Raw genomic sequence first — 17,960 nt, 5'->3', positions numbered from 1 at the left:
GAGGATTCGTTGTGCTATTGATTTGTGCTTAAGGCTGATGTCACACGAAGCAACTTAAAAGCAACGAAAGTTAAATAGACCAGTTGCATATGACGTAATCGCACGCAACTTTAAATGAAGCAATTTAAAAAATATATATATAAATTTCACCCAAAGTCCAAACACATTTATGTCTTTTACGTAATTTCATGCGATATTGCATCCATCAATTCTGACTTCGTTATGCGGCATTCGTTTCTTGCGTTTTTTCTTCACCGATTGCCTTATTGCATAAATTTTTACAAATGAAATTTATGTGAAAGTTATAGCCTATACTAACTATACTGGCCTAGCAACCGATCATTTCAAATGCATTCGTACGTTCAAAAATAAATTATGTACTACAAATGAATACTGTTAGGGGTATGATCTATGCATCGACAAGATATTGCTTTGTTATGTTACCTTGAAGACTCGGACAGTAGAGGCTTGTAGTGAATTCTTCTACCATGCTTTACAATCACGCATTCATTTTATGCTATAAACACGAAATATTTCTATCATGCTTTACATGACACCACGTAGGCCTATTCATTTTATGCTATAAACTCGAAACTGTGTGTCAGAGAATAGAAGTTTGTCAGAGTGCTTTCAGTTGTGACATTACCTGAGACTCTGATTAGCTCGCGTTTTGACTATGGAGCAAGGGACAAATTGCCTTTAGCGTAACTAGTTACGATGTTAGCCATTAGTCAGGTTGTCAGAGGAGAACAGGAGTTTCGGTTTCACTCGTGGATTTGTGGACCTAGTTCACGTTCACTGCATTGGTGCCGTAACTGTAATTCCTGGCTAAACCTCAGCTTGGCCGCCAGAGGTTGCTGCGGAGAAGGAGGTAAAAGGGAGGTGAGTTTAGTACAGCTGAAAGAAATAGCCTCTGTGAGTTATGCGTAAAGCCTGTAATGTTGTGGTAGCAGGTAGCAGAGCGTTTTTTCAGCTGTGACGTTACTCCCCGAGACACCGGCTAGCAAGCGTTGTTACCCGTGGCGGAAGGGGAAAATTGCCTTTAGCTCAGCTGGTAATGATGTTCGACGTTAGATGTTGGTTAAAAAGGGCACTCAACCCCATCCACTCCATTTGCTCAATAAAGGAAAATGGTCGCTCCGCATACTATGTTTCAATACCATGACTTTCTCTCCCACTCTGCCATTCCTGTTTACTGCAGCACTGCCCCACAAAGAGCTGATTTTAGGTGCTTGTAGTTTACCTCAGGTTGTAACCCTGCAGCCTCATCATCTTTTCCTTTTTTTTTTTGCAATACAAAACAAAGCATTATGGGTTGATAAGAATGATGACAGAGGCCAAAAAAGGTCAAATCTATACACAGTGCTCTTTTTCTATGGTCTTTTTTGCGTTTCAAAATTCGCTGTTCAGTTGCATACAATGAATTGCTGCAGTTGCAATGCTTTACCTACTTGATTTGATTAAACCCTTTGACATCGCAGTGTGTTTAACATGTATATAAGATGAAATTTATATGTGACTTCGTAAAAGCTTTGTTTGATGCTGTTGTACAGATAAGTGTTTTATGACATGGCTTAGTCTGTTGTGAACTGTTTTTCAAAGTTCATCCACTAATTTAACCACAGATAAGAGAAATTTTAGAAAATTCTGTGAACATTGATTACATAATTATTAGATGTTGTTGTTGTATTAAAACTTTATTAATAGTAATTAATAAAATATTAGTTTTTATAAAAATTTCTACATTTAAAATAAAAATATTAACAACACAATTAACAGGCTAGCTACAATCAAGATGCCAGGGCAACTCACAATGGTGGAAGTGTGCAGGTGAGGCGTAAAGGTGGGTGGGACAGCTTGGGTGTACACCATACATGAGAAGGATATACCTTTTACATTGTTAGTTGATCAAGCTCATTAACATAGTGGATGCAGAAATACAGAAATTTATAGATGTAGAAATGTGGACATACAAAAAATGTTGAAAATTTAGAAATAAATGATCAACATTTATTTATTCATTCATTTATATCTCAGTTTTTGTCTTCTATACATAAACTGTTGAAGTGTCACTTCTTTGAATTTTTAAGAATTGTTGTTTCTCTATTTTCAGCCTTGTCAATAATTGAGCTGGTTTCACATCAGTTTCATCTAAAGAGACTAATTGTTTAATTGTGCTAATTGAATTTGTCTGTGTGAGCCATGCCATGGGTTAATGAGCCATACCTGCTAATTAGAGGCATATTAAATACAGGTGTGTGGCTGGAGAGCAGCAGGCTCACCTTTGTCAGCTGGCGTGCGTGCGTGCGTGCGTGCGTGCGTGCGTGCGTGCGTGCGTGCGTGCGTGCGTGCGTGCGTGCGTGCGTGCGTGCGTGCGTGCGTGCTCAGGCTGGTTCTTTTTGTTGGTTATTAAACTTAGTTATTGTTTTTGGAAATTTGTTCTTTTGTCATATTTTTGGCAGTGTCAAGTGTTGGCCAGCCCCTCCACAAAGGGCTGTTATGAGCACCCAGAGTAACAACTTCACAATGTTGAGACTAAAAGTCATCTACATGTACCTCCCCGTTTTTGGCGAAATAAAAAATGGAATCAGGTAAATTTTAGAAATAATGGTATTAAATCAGGAGGGCACCCTGTCATTGTTAAGAGTTTTCTGTCTGTCTTTGCCTCTCTCTCTCTCTCTCTCACCCACCCACCATTTACTTGGACTTCTCAAGTGAATCAACATCTGACCATCAAAATGACTGAGGAATTTAAGGGCAAAGAATTCTGTTGACCCAGAAGCAGGCATTTAATTTATGGTGTTCCACAAACAAGAGGGCCTCTAGGAATATAGTGCTTCTGAGTTTTTAATTTATGTTATAGTTCACTTTTGCAGATTCATTTAAATGGAATCTCAGTAAGTTAGAATATTTGTGAAATATCACTGCTTACAGAGAACATAATTGCAAAGTGTTGTGTGTACACAGATTTATTTGGGTAAATTCCCTTGTGAGGAAGCTGGCCATACCTCTCACAAAAATGAACAGAAAGAGAAAAAACACAAAAACAATGTATTTTAAAAGGCAACAAACACAGGAACCAACCTTAAACACACAGCCAGCTCACAAACAAAGGCAGCCTCAAATGTCAGCAACAAATCATGTAAGCAAGTGGCCCAAGAGAGAGAGGTCCCTTCAGACTGGAAGCCTTTCTTTGCAAATGGAAAATGCTGAAGCAACATAAGCAGGACCTGGACTCATATTTTACAAAATTACCTTTAATGTGCAAATCAGTTTTTATCAAAAAGTAACATAATTAGCTGTGCCAATAGCTAGCTGCTATGTACAAAATAGAAGGTGTATCACATTGACCTGACAAAAGAACCAAAGTGAGGCAACAGGTGAGCTAAGTTGAAGTTAACTTAGCTGACTCACTAGCTACTTTGGTAGCCTAATGTTGACATATCATGTCTTCACAAATTTTTCACAATAGAATAGATGCACCAAGAAATGACATTTAAACTTTGCACCAAACTTTCTTGGTCTTATTTCAATTAGTCAGCTAGTGCTATAATGTAATTGTAAATGTAGCAGACTTATTTCTTTGGCATGATGGAGACATTTATTCAATAAAGCTAATAGTGAATTTGTATATAGTTGTATATCTCTTTGTAGATAACATTGTATTTGATGGTCATTTAAAATTAGCATGTGACTCCCTTTCATGAAAGCAATAATACACTTAAGAGTAGGGGTGTAGCTGAATTCGAATACGGTATTAGGCAAAGCACAAGCTGAAACACTACCTTTAAATCTATACAATTCAACTGAAAAACAAATAACCCTAACCGCGCTCACAGTTATGAGGAACACCATCTATTTGACATGTTTTTTTTTCTTCTCGAAAACAAATAATTTTTAAATATATGTACGAAATAAATATTTGTAAAAACACACAATTTGTGCTTTGCCGAATATTCGTATTCGGATTTGGCTCCACCCCTACTTGAGAGTGTGCATTATTGTGATTATTTGTACTCGGTGATGGTGATGATACTCTTTTCATCACTGTCGTGCCAAGAATCACAATAACAAACACCATTTTGTATATCATTGCTTTATTCTAACCTTCTGTATTCAAGCTCCAGAACTGTCAGTCCTACCAGCTTTCAAATGCTGTATTTTACTCTCTTTTGGCTTAAAGTGTTGCCTTTCCTTGTAAGACACCATTTGTAAGAGTGAGTGTTTATTTCAGCTGTCAGTTTAAATGATTTTAGTGGCTGACCTATTTAATAGCATCAAGTAAACAACCAGCCTCTTTAATTGTTAAGTATTTGCTGTTTTGAGGACTGTGATGTAATAAACTCATGCTCGCTCTGAAGTACAAATGTATGGGCTTTCTGTATAATGCCACTATATGTGTGCAGCACTGATCACAACTGAAATCCACAGAAAGAGATTTACAGCAATTTCAAATTGGTAAGGCAACACCAGAGAAATGAGAGATAAACCTTGTGAAGGAGAGCCTTCCCCTGTCCCACAGGAACTGAATGTTAATTGTTAGTGTGTGCTAATTGTTAAAATGTTAAATGTTCAAGGGCCATCTGTCTTCTACCCAGTTCAGACCTACTAACAGCAGATCCCATTTCTTAAATTACATCCAAATCTGTTAACTGTGAAATTGTATAACTGCCATTGTAATTTTCTGTGTGCACGTGAAGCTAGCCATTGGTTAATTGACTTCACCTGTCTAATCAGAGGCACAATAAATATACGTGTGTAGGTGGTATTAGAATCGCTTTAGTGAGCAACTTGTGCCCAAGGCTGTGGTTGACTGCTTTGCATTTTATTTATTATTTTTTTATATTATAATAAAGTTTATTCCTCATATTCTGTTGTTTGGTGAGAAGTGTTGGCTAGCTTCCTCACAAGCTTTAACCATATCCAGTACCTAGCTATTTGCATGGTTCTGTATTAGCTGTGTAGCTAGCTGTGCCTTCCTGTCTCTCACCAGAAAATAATTACTCATACCATGTTGAACATGTAAAATCAAAGTTCACATGGACAAGACAATATTTTGGGAGACCTTTGACCACTAACTTCAAACTATAGCAAGTATCATTCTTTAAATGGGTCTGAAATTAGTTTTATCTAATGGGTGGAATCCTTTCTAATTTAACTGACTTCCTGGAACTTTCAAAAGGAGGCTTCTAAATCAGAATGGCTGAGTTGCAAAAGAACAGGTCATTTAATAGAAAAAGTTCTGTGCTTTGAACACTCTGAACTCACGTTTGATGTTTCCATTCTTAACTTTTATGGTCAGTCAATATTAATTTAAACATGGCTCTCAGATTACATGGTTACATCAATTGTAACTGTAGATTTGCTCTGTGTGTTCATAAGACAGTAACAAAATTTAAAAAGTAAAAATAAATCCCAACAAAAAACAAGTAGTGTTGAAGACTGTAGAATGTTACTGACCATATATGTGTGAACCTACAACTTTGCTGGACAAAATGTGATATATTTGTTGAGTGATATGGGGGCTAAGGCAAGTTGAGCTGCAGACTGTATCTCTCTGAATCATAACTGTTTTTTCTTCACGATTTCCATTGACACCATATTTGTTAGACTGATTCATGTCCTTTGTGTTTTGCTAAGGTTTCTGGGACATTAATTTTTTCAGGTATAAATTCTAAGCATTTTAGTGCTTGCCATCAGAACACCAAACAGTCAAATATTGATTCAGCTTGTTTCATTACGAACATAAACTCCTTTCCTTTTTTCTCAGAACAATTTGACGTGGGGGTCAAAACAACAGCCGAGAGTGTGGTGCAGCTGTGCCACAACTTCAGTTAAAACCCACCAGAGACTTTCAAAACCAAGGAGCAAAAAAAGGAGAAAAGAAAATGATCTGTGATGGTTAACTAAAGGCCCAGTAGTTTCAAAGAAATATTTTGTAGCCATTAAAACTGACCCCAAAGACCTTTTTGGATGAAAGCAGCTTAATCAAGCAAGGGAAAGTTTTTTCCATTAAAAAAGTAAAACTTCTCTCATAGTAAAACTAGTCTTGCCTTTTATTGTCATTGGGGGAGGGGGCTGTTTTAATGTGGGTAAGGTGGTCAAGGGGCAAAAGCCTCCATCCATCATTGTACCCTGAGCATGTCAGAGCAAGCAAAAACTTCACAAACAATAAGGCCTTTCTAGACTTGCAGGTTACTCAAAACCAAAAACTGCCAGAAAGGTGTTTGAGCTATCTAATTCAACTATCAAAGGTAGATCTAGTTACACACATTCTTAGTCCATTTTTTCTGAGACAACCTGAATGGGGTCCACACCTTAAATGATTAATTGCTGCCAAAGTAAACTTTCCCCAGAATGGCCTTTGATTCAGTCAACTTCCTGTTTAAAAAAGAGTCATAGGACAGAAAATGAGCTGGTTTACCCTGAAATGATACACCTGTCAGATAGAATAAGAAAGGAATCAATCTGGCAACAAGTGGGAATTCAAACTGTTCTGATACAGAATGCAAAATAGTAAGGACTGTCCTTTCTCTAATTTGGTATCAGAACTAGCTGAACAAACCATACTAGTCCAAAGAAAAGTAGGAACTTCAGGTTACTTCAACTACCACCACTGATAGAGTATAAGACCATTTTTGGAATGACTCCCATTGCAAATAATGTTGAATTGATCTCATTGTGAGGTCAGGATCTGTAAGCTTTTATTTTGTTTGATCACAATGAATATGTTTTAAGACAAAAATTGTAGGCTCTCCCATTTTCATTCCAAAATGGAAGCTGACATTTTTTTTACCTGTGTAATTACTTTAATATTGGGTTAACACAATTAACAAAGTAATAAACACTGAAAGAAGTGGGGGGTATGGGGGCAGTAGATTGAGTTTGCTTCAGTTTTATAATTGCTCCAAAAAGATCATATCACAAACCAATTTCTGGATGTTTTAACCTTTCTAAAAGAATAAATAGTGCTTACACTCACACAATTTGCAAATTGTGTGGAGAAGCTGGCCAACACTTTTCACAAAAAAACCCCAAAGGAGCAAAACTTACAACAACAATAATTTACTTTAAAAGTCCACAAACAAAAGGAACCAGTCTTGAGCACACACCCCACTGCTTTAAAAAATAAAAAATTAAAAAATAAGGCTCCCTGCTCTCTAGCCACACACCTGTATTTAATATGTCTGCAATTAGGCAGGTGGGGCTCATTAACCAATGAAACAATTAGATTAAAACAATTAACTAGTTTAAAGGCAACCAGCAGAGCTCAGGTTTTGAAAGGTAACTGGAAGACACACATTTAAACATAAATAAAATTGTTTTTGGGGCAGGTGAAGGCTTTCACATTATGATTTTTGATCATTGTGTAACCATTTGGATTAGATGTTTATGGAAACCTGGACAGTATTTAAAAATCTTTCATGTGCCCATGCAATATGCAATGCACTGAAGCTGGCCATTGCATATAAAACTCTAGTTCATCTAGTTTGATTGTGCTACTGAATTATTTATTCTAAATATGAATATTTGCTGTACCCGTTTAAAAATGTCATACTGCAGAGCTTGCAGACATACTCAAATGTATGTGCTGAAATGTATGTTGTATGCTGGAAATTAGAGCTTGATTAGGTATATTAATCAATTAGTTACATTACATTAACAATATTAATATTACTGTATATATATATATATATATATATATATAAAACATAATAATATTATATTAATTTACATGCATGCCATGAGCCTATATTTGGCAAAAACAGAGGCAACCCAAATCTTTGCATGCTTTTTTTTCCCTCTCTATACACCACCATGCTCTATACACCACACATTGTGAGTTGATTCTCTGTTGATCTCCTCCATTTAAGAAACTAGACCCCGTGTTGAGCGTTTACACAAGGATTCCCCAGGCCTCACTCTGGAGCACAGAGCACACCGTGGAGCACACCAACCAGGCTTCTGCCATTATTAAATCTCACTGGCAGTGTTGGAGGTGAGACCCCAATTATAGCAAAAAAAAAATCAATGCTCTGCTACTTTTCTCATAAGGCAGGGAGCAGGAACTGTACAGTGGACAGGGCTGCTTGTGAAGGAGCTGTGTGTGGGCTCCCCTGGAGGTTTCCCCTTCAATATCTGTCTCTTCCCACATCACTAATCCGGCTGTACTCACAATTAAATTGGAAATCAGCTTCCTTGTTTGAAAAGCCACACAAAACTGAAGTATCCATTTTCATATGCATTATTCTGCTTGGCTCTTGATGTTTTTTTAATAATGTAACACTAGAATAGATTCCATGTATCTCTAAATTCATTAAAGTACTAAAAAAAATCTAAGACTGCATAAGTAAAATGTCAGAGGACTCAGAGTAGGCTGATACCTCAGAGTGTTAAGATCAACAAAATCAAATTACCCTGTTGACATACACAAAGTGGTGGTAAATCTTTCTTTAATGAGAAAAATACTACAGTTTAACTGATGTACATCAACAGACATATTATTGTACCATTTTTTTTCATTCACATTCAAGGGTTGATGAGGTCACATGCTTAGGGGTTTAGGGCACTTCATACACTCTGTTGTAGATCTCATCACTTTCAGGGCTGCTTGTGTAACTCTTAATCACAAAAACCAGGGCTGGTGCTATGGGGTTGCTTAGGGGTGCATCGCACCTCCAGACAGACCTCAGTGCACCCCCAGTTGTCTCCTTATATCCTTGTGTCTACATAGCATTTATTACGTTTTTTAAGATATGACATTTTGTGCCCCCCCCCATGGACTGCAAGTGCACCCTTCTGTATTTTCTGCGGGTGCTGAGGCTGACAATAACACTTTTAGCCATGTAGAACATTCAGGGTTGCATTCAAAGTAATATTATGTTAGAGTGTACAGAAGCTCCATCCCAGCTCTGCTCACTCACCCAATGAACAGCAAGAGTCTGTCAGTACAGGTCTTCCAATGTACTCATTCTACAACACTGGAAGTTAACCAGATATGACCTTGGTATAAGTCTAAGTGGAATGAATCTGGAAAAGTGTTGTGTTGTGTTGTAACTCTGTGTGTGTGTGTGTGTGTGTGTGTGTGTCCTCAGGCCGACACAATGTTTCATTGACTCTGAGGCGTGTCTTTGCAGCATTGTAACACATCAATGAGCAGGAGCTGACCAGCTTTGGTTGCTTTGTAACAATTCAAATGATCCCCAGAACAAAATCTTGGCTCAAGTGTTAACACATTTTGAAGCTTCTGGTCATAGAACCAGATCATGTGACAAGCTGGAGGTGCAGGCCTTCAGTCTATCATTAGACCTTACATCCTTGCAAGGGATCTCAGTCAGTGATGAGGATTTTCTGCATCTCAATCAAATATCTGTGATTTGTAATGTAGTTAGGAAAGTGCAACAGATGCATGAAAGAAAGACACCAGATGTATGGATGGTCTCTGTTCAGAGCGGAGAGAACACACTGGAGTCCAGGATTAAGACAAATCCAGATCCACTCACCCAAAGGGTTAATGGGGCTATTTCCCAGACCCCGATTAAATCTGATCTAGGATTAAGTAACACATTCAACAAATGACCTTGTCCAAGTGTGTGATTTAGTGTTGGATTAGGGTCAATCATATATTAGGTTGAAATGAACATTAGTATACTAAAGCATTGTGAAAGTGTTTTGGAAGAGGTAGATATTTTAGCCACAGTGCATCAAGTGTATTGAACAAAATATTGAAACCACAGTTTCCTTCCTATGCAGTTCAGATAGAGTGACTATCTCACCTGTTCCTGTGGGTCTCAGTCTTCCCTCTGCAGGAAGTCAGACCTTCTGACTACCAAAACCTCATCAGTAACACATGTTCAATGTAACATTGTTCAAAATAGTTTCAGGAATTAAAAGAATTAAGACTTTTCAGTAGAAATGAATGACTTTCACTTGTGTTATAGGACGTATGCGGTAGGTCATATAGCACAACACCATGCAAGCATATGCTCCACATGAAATGTATACCTGTTAATGAAAAATGTGATTGTCATGTTTCTCTGTGCAAATTGTGACCCAAAAATGACGTGGCCAAAAATACAGCCATCCTTTTCATATTGGGGAGGAGAGAGGTTAATGTTTGAAATGGTAAAATACAGTTTTCTGACTAAAAATTTCTTCCTCCACTGTGCGACTCATGTGAGTATACACAAACAAGCATAGAATTCATTTAAATGGATGTGAGTCCATAATTCTGGTATATATTGTCTTGTAGTTACTAGTGTTTCTGAGAAAAAAATGTGACTATACAAATGCTCATAAAAGACCCTTCCACAAGGTTACATATTTCATTCAAGAGTCTGTTGGCCATTGTCTAAGATGGCTTTCATAGGTGAGTTGAATCAGCTACAGTTCTCATGCTTTTGTTACATCTGTTCAGAAAGAAAACAAACAGGGTGGCAGAGGAGATATCCTCTTATCTTTTATTATTAATTTATTTACTCATTTACTTACAGAATTTCATACTGCATTCCAAAGATTCCAATAAAACCTTGGATTGACAGGAGAATAATGCTGAGGCCAAAGGGAACCAGGTCAACCCCAGTCCCCTGAGAGCCATTTAATTAATCTGCCGAGGTTAAAGAATTTAAATGTGGCTTCTAATCCACCATAAACCCTCTGCAGCAAATACAGAATGTGGGCCCCTGTACACAGAACTACATGTTGGGTTTACAGCATTTCCCTCCCCAGGTCTAAAAAGCAGTTGACTTTTTGGAGGGGACTGTGGGACAAATTGTAAATAATTGAGATGTCTCTTGCAAAGGAATCAAATTATTATTGAAACTACTAGGCCTGCAACTTTGCACTGAAGTTTTTAATTAGTATTGACATAACAGGATCCAGTCTTTCAGATCAGCCACACAAATCCCTCTTGACAACCAGGAGGTGAGATTGCAGCAAGGAATTCCAGGGTGCAGGTGAAAGGTCACTGTGAAATCAATGGCCACTGAACAAACGGATGGAAGCAGGAGCACCTCTGTGCTGCTCTGTGTGTTCTAACGCCATCTAAAAAGCGCCATTAAATCAGATATTTGAAAATAATCATTCAATTTTCAGACACTAACCAACCAACCAAATATGAATAATCAAAAATAATAATATGAACAGTGGGATTTAGGTCACATTTAGAATGTATAGTATACCCACCCATTTGTAGGATAAGCATTCTCAGTGGTTTTGCCTTGGATTTCATTATGCCAATTTACATTTTCTTAGGGATTCAGCAATAAATCAAAATGACATACGTTATTTCTTAACATGATTAATGAATGGTATTTTATTTAATTTTATTTATGTAATTTTATTTGTTACACAAAATGTCCACATGCACTGAGTCTTTGAGATTGTCATATCAGGCAGTTGTGTCAGACTCTTAGGTGCAATACCTGATAAATCCCAAATCTCCATTCAATAATGATAAAACAGGGATAATCAATCTATAATCATCTATAATCAGTCCATGTGTAAAGCACAACATGCACCACTTTGTGCAGTTTCATAAACTGAATCCAAAATAATGATACTGCTTCTGCAATCTGAAAACCTGCAGCTCAAGTGACTACAGTTAACTATTGAAAAACAGGAATACCAGTTCTGTCTGTGATAAAGATAGAAAAACTCACCTCATCCAGAGTCAAGTGTAAAACATGACCATTGCTGTACAGTTGAATGTAATCTTGATTACTGCCACACTGTGATTACAGTAGTAGCACATTGTAGTAATATCTATAGTCTGCAATAGCAAACATTACCCCAGTCTTGCTAAATTATTATATGCCTTGGATCAGGATAATCTCAAAATGATCTGGTTGTAAGCTCCCCCACCCCAAACGTAACTAATGATCTTCCTTACTTTATAGTAGCTATATTGATCAGGAGCATGCCTGTTAGTGGTGCATAAAATTAACACCATGTTATAGGGTATGGATTTCTGTGACATCCTGACAAGATAACCTATTACTGGAGGAATACTCTTAATTTGTTTTTGTTTATTCAGAAGTGTAATGTAACACTCTTTGAGCCCAATAATGACTCTATTACCTGTAAATCTCAGCAAGGCCATCGACATCCACTAATCTTGGCTGTACCTAATTACATCAGTCTCTCAGGCCTTCATTTACGTATTTCTGCTCTGTCTCAGCACGCTCTCTAGAATCATTAGTTTAACTGCCTGCATTATTGAATGGTACTTTTTGACCTTTGTCTTGCAAAATGCCTCAACTTTTTTATTTTGCTTATTCATGTACTAATTGGCCACTTTGTGTAATTCTTGGCACCTGTATCTGTATTTGGCCATCTGGACTATTATGTGATTATATCATATTTTATTAGTCTAGAGCCTGCTCTACTTTTTGTGTTTTTTATGTTTTCTTAAAACATTCTACAGGAACTGTAGACTGAGAGTAAAAGCCAAGTCAGCCACATCAGCACTCAAAGACAGTGAGCAACATGTGGAATGGTCCTTACTTGATACATGAAGTTCTAGCACTTGAGAAATACATTTAAGGACAGCCTGCAAAGAATTGTGAATGATATTGATGGGCCAAGAAATTTACTTAAAATCCAATTAAAATTAAACAAGAAAACTGAAAGAAGATTATTAGGAAATCCACTAAATAAATGAGGACGAGACAATTAAACTAAACATTAATGATGCATTGTTTGGCACATTGGTGTCTGCCAAAGATGAACTCCATCTTCTGGGTGTTGTAATAATGTTTTGTGGTAGTACACACTGAACAATATTTCAGCAATTATACTCGACTATGATCTTCGATAAATCAATATGGTTTTATGCAGGTGTTTGTACACTATAGAATCCACATTAAGTACTGGTGACTGTGTTTTTAGAATGATAAAGGAGGAGACAGGTTTCAGTTTGATTCACTGAAAAGCAGCATTTTATTTCTACACAAGCTACAAGTCAAATGGCAAAAAAATCTCTTTCACTTTCATCTTGTTTTGTATGTTTTTAAACCCCTGAGCACCTCAATCCAGCCTTCCCATAATCTACTGGATTCATCCAAAACTGACAAAATGTTAGCTTCATAAACAGTATGGAAAACCATTTTAGTATCTAAAATCTACCAGCATAGCATAGATAAAAATTCTTAACAAAGTAAACAGCATACTATTGAGACATAATGTTTATTTTCTGAAACAATGTGCTATTTTTTCCAGTCTTTGTTATTGATATCTTTTGTTACCGTTATTACAGAGATTTAATGTTTCATAGTCATCAACACTGTTTTCTTTATTTTATGATTCAGGTACTGGCATTCAGCTATTTTCTTATAATCCCTGAAACCCCTTGATGTGAGAGGGAACAGTCTTTTGCGTACAGTTTTTATAGAGTCTACCTGTGCTGCAATAAACAATGAATACAGTTCTGATATGTACACCAAGAGTTAGTAAAAAAAAGTACATTTTACATTTGTGCGTAACTTTTGTGACCTAATTTTGTCCTTAGTAAATTTACTTTTATTACACTCTGTAAAATTGTCATAATGCTTGTCCTTTAAATCACTACAGTTTAACACTTTGATGTCTGAAGGGCAGTTTGGAAAAATACATGTAATTCTCAGGTAAGAGTTGGGTCTCCTGATTTTCTCTGCAGAAAATTTTATACTTCTGCTCTGTTTTACTAAGTCCTCCATAGAATGTCACAAATGATATGCTGGCATTTCTCCACTCACCACATTCTGTTTTTAAGGGCATTTTTCTATGATTGTAATGTCTCAGTTCCAGGATACAGAGTTATTTCCAATGACAAACAAGAAGGCATCAACCTTCAATAAAAGAAACACCAGGATTTGATTTATTGATATTTTCCATGATATGAAACTGAGCCTTCATGTGATTTTTACTGTACATACAATAAAGAGATATTAAACTATTTCATATGGAAATGCTGTTTAAACACATTGACACAGTATCTTTTGTACATAAAATATAGTCATCCTTGCCTTTCTGTTCTATCAATATACTCTTACATTACAAAAAAGAAATTTGAACAGCTTGCACCTTATCTTAGATGGTCTAACTATTAAGTTTTCATCTTAATACATATTGTGCCAGCAAGTAGCACATGAGGACCCTAACCTACAGATTTCAACAGGCAATTAAGATTGTGGTCATGTTTGTTGGCACAGTCAATTACAAATGAGGTAGATATGATTTCATAGAATATTCCCTTCTTTGGTGTAATAATACAAAATATGAAAAACAAAATCCAGTGATTTCTTGAATAAAATGTTTTTCAAGTGGCTTCACAATAGAAAATAATAGTTACAAAATGAGGTATATTTTATGCTCATAATTAAATAAATGTATTTATAAGTAGATGTGTGAGGTATTTGCCAGCATCTGTGAATATATTAAAAATGGGTTTAGATTAAAATATGTGTTGCTAAATTAATAAATCCCAGAATAGTAACCAAATAAATATATAATCAAAACCATACATTCAGCACAATTAATTGCAAAAAAAATCTAAATATAAATTGAGCATAAGATCCTTTTCCCATTGTCCTTCTAATAATAATCAAAAAAAGATGATCTCCAAGGTTTTGGATACAAGTTCATGAATAAAAAAGTAATCTGGATTCAATTCACAATAAAGCCACTATATAATGACTCCAACTCCCACCTTTATTTGTAATGTATGCCAGTTCAACCTCATGCTGGATGCAATGTTCAAGTGCTTGCTTATGGTCCACACTGTATTAGCATGGGTCAGGCTTACGCATTCAAGAACACTCTGGGTGTGTTCATTGTCTTTGTTGCTTGTGTATTTTATTTTTCACTTTGATATATTTACTAATTTCACTGTTAACATTCAGGTGGAATGTCAATCAATGTGGAATTGTGAGTCGCTTTTTTCCCTTTTCCCTATTCAAGACAAAGCCTTTGACAATCTGCACAGGATCTCACAAGGACATTCTCTGCATGGTCAGTTTTGCAGTTTTATATAACTGCTTCCCACCATAACTGGAAGAGAAGCAATGATTTTAGGATGACATTAAGCTGGGTTTACATGGTTTAACAGGACGACAGTGAAATTAAATAAAAGTTGTTTTCAGTTGCAATACCACTGCTGCAACAGTCATGGCCTAATAAACCATTATGACTATAGTTTGTTCAAAGCTATCCCCAGTCAGAGTTTTGACACTGAAAGATTTTCATTCAACTAATCAACAGCATCAACAGCACTCTCACAGATGCTTCCAAACGTCCTTTATGATGCCATGAAAATAAAAGCGTTAAATCTCTGGAATGACTTCTACAAAGCAGCTGCTGTGTAATATGTATATTTGTGCTTATACTGAACATAAAACCTCTAGTTTTTTCTCCACATTTACACTAAGCCAATCAATATGACTTCTAAACTGATGCTTTTGTTTTTCTTTGGTATCAGCTGAGAGCAACCATCTCCTTTTGCCTTGATTGAAGTAAAATGCCTGCTGGTATGGCAACCATATCAAGCCAAATGTATACATGCTTACAGCAGTATTCAATAAAAATTGACAGACATAATGTCAACCACAGCTTTTACAGGAGCCAGATGTAACCAATCCCATTATTTGCTAAGGATCAGTACTGAACCAATGCTTTCTGTGATCATCTTTATCAAGTGTCTGAGCTTCCTCACACAGACTGTTGAGAATGAAAGGTTGATCAGTGATCAGTTATGCATGTTATACAGAACATACCTATATTGTCTATTTTTCCCCTTTGGGAGGCCTGCGTTCATGTAGAATCACTTGATTGTTTCACCAGGAAAAAATTATTCATCCTCAAAACCCCTTAATTCTCTGTATTACTTTCACAGACTGTAGAATTTGTGATTTAGGGAATGGTTGGCGGTTTGAGGCAAAGGTCAGCGCTGCTTAGGGCGAGGAGCTACTGGAGGCGTGTCCATGGGATGAGGAGGAGGAGGACGATGACTGGATGTGAGCTGGCAAACCTGGACCGGATTTTCCCTGAGAGGTGAAGAGGCTGCTCCCGTTATTTCCCGGCGTGACTGGAATGGCTTGCTTCCGACCAAAAAGGAGACCTGAAAAGACAGGGACAGCAGTGTGTCAATTGTCATTCAACATCCTAAGGAACATTGAAAGCGAAACTGATTTTGCCAAAAGGCAGTCAGTCGTTCGAGCAAATTTTTTGACAGACATTTGCATTGTTGAAAGCATTCTTCTGTAATCACAGCCTTTCAATATGAATTGTGAAAATATTGGAATGTTTATTATAAATGAGGTCATAAATAAATTGTCCCAATTGACAGGTTACATTCTATGAAAATAAATGATAGAAATTCTCAGAGCGTGGGCTCTGAGACTAAAGTGATGCTGTGTGGATCTGAACATGAATGTATGTGGCTTGTTAACACTGTCAATACCTCTTACATTTACAATACATTTTAAACTGCTAACAATTATGTCTAGTATAAATACTACTTCATTTGAATTAGGGTCTACTGTGTAGGCCTGTTTTAGATCTGTGACGGTATTTAGGGGCAGCCAATGAGGCTTTTGAGTCCCTTCTAATCTCACTATTCTAATGAACGTTTCCAACAGGATCATGCGACTGCTTGAATTATCCATCTATAGGTGATTAAAGTACAGAGGCCAAGCACACACAGGCCAGTCACTATCTCCCGCTAAAACAAATGTTTTTTTCTCTTGGTACATGAAATAATAAACCCAATCGACCTGAAATCAGCAAGCCCAATTCTGACATATTTAACTTTTTTAACTCTGTTGGACTGCCACTTCATTACAATGGATTTTATAGCAAAGACATCAAATTGCACGGAGGACTAGGCACAGGGGTGCTGCTATAACTTATTGAATTTCCTGCCTGCAATTACATCAGCAAACGACCTTCTATTTACCTGTGTAGACAACTCCATTTATTTCTATTGACATGTTGATGCTGCTAATGCAGTTGGTAGACAGGTTCAATGCAGTCTCTTGTCTGTCATCTGTCAGAAGGAAGTCGAAGAGAGAGGGAGAGAAAAACTCAATAAGAACATCTCTTAAAAGGAGCACACAAAGCTGGAAGAGATCGGCACCAAGTAACACTTATAACTCAGAGAGCCAGCACTTAGGAGCAGTTTATCAAAGGTTTCGGAGCAAAGATAACTGTCAAATAACGCAATATTGATTTATACACACCAGTTATTGCAAAACTGTATGTGGTGGATCACACACATTTGCACTACTGTTTCAACACTGAATGGACTTTTTCCCAGAGTGAAAATGTCTGCTCATTTCTTCACAAAAAGACACACAGCATGTGCAAGTGTAGCAATAATAATAGTAATAATAATAATAATGTCAGATTCCTGACAGTCATCACATTTTAAGTGCCTTTTTTTACTTTCTTGGTACCATCAGTGAAATACAGTATTTATGACTATTTTTGCACATCGTAGGTAAATTGCAACATGTCTCACCTCTGCTGTTGAGCTTGATGTTCATTGGCAGCTGTGTTGCCATGGCGAACAGGTTCTGCTGGAGCCTGTGCTGCATTATCCTCTGCTGCTCCTCGGCCAGCAGCATCATCTTCTTCTCCGGGGGCTCGCCGGACTCCAGCTCTTCCCGCAGCTGCTCCAGCGCTAACGCCTGTGCAGCTGCAGCCGCCTGCGCCGCTGCCATGTGCTGCCCGGAGAGAGGTATGGGGATGGCCAGGTGACCGGGCCTGCAGCTGGACAGCATGGGCTCTTCTGTAGAGGAACACAGGAAAACAGTCATGTGACAACCCAGCTCCTTTCTGTAAGCATTTTAACTGTGAGTGTTTACTTCCTGCCTGTTATTTATGATGACCAGTGTATTGTGTTTGGTGACTTTTAATTGTTTTTATTTGCTCAAGGGCATTGTAACTGATTAAGTAGTATGCAATGGAACTGTTTTAAGCGATGT

General features: G+C 37.2%; 1 protein-coding gene across 1 annotated transcript in view; it reads right to left on the bottom strand.

Annotated features, from left to right (window-relative positions):
- Positions 1-15,784: 15,784 nt before the first annotated feature.
- The window catches only part of LOC118777643 (AT-rich interactive domain-containing protein 3A-like), a 57,896-nt gene continuing 55,720 nt past the window's right edge, over positions 15,785-17,960 (bottom strand). The window contains exons 6-8 of the mRNA XM_036528749.1: positions 17,495-17,764; positions 16,931-17,020; positions 15,785-16,093 (exon numbers count right to left, since the gene is read on the bottom strand). Of these exons, the coding sequence (XP_036384642.1) occupies positions 15,927-16,093; positions 16,931-17,020; positions 17,495-17,764 (527 nt within the window). The 3' untranslated portion in view covers positions 15,785-15,926. The remainder of the gene's footprint in view (positions 16,094-16,930; positions 17,021-17,494; positions 17,765-17,960) is intronic.

Source organism: Megalops cyprinoides, chromosome 5 (assembly GCF_013368585.1).
Source record: "Megalops cyprinoides isolate fMegCyp1 chromosome 5, fMegCyp1.pri, whole genome shotgun sequence".
NCBI classification, from domain to species: domain Eukaryota; kingdom Metazoa; phylum Chordata; class Actinopteri; order Elopiformes; family Megalopidae; genus Megalops; species Megalops cyprinoides.
Note: the sequence above shows the minus strand (reverse complement) of the source record. Positions and strands in the feature narration are given on the sequence as shown.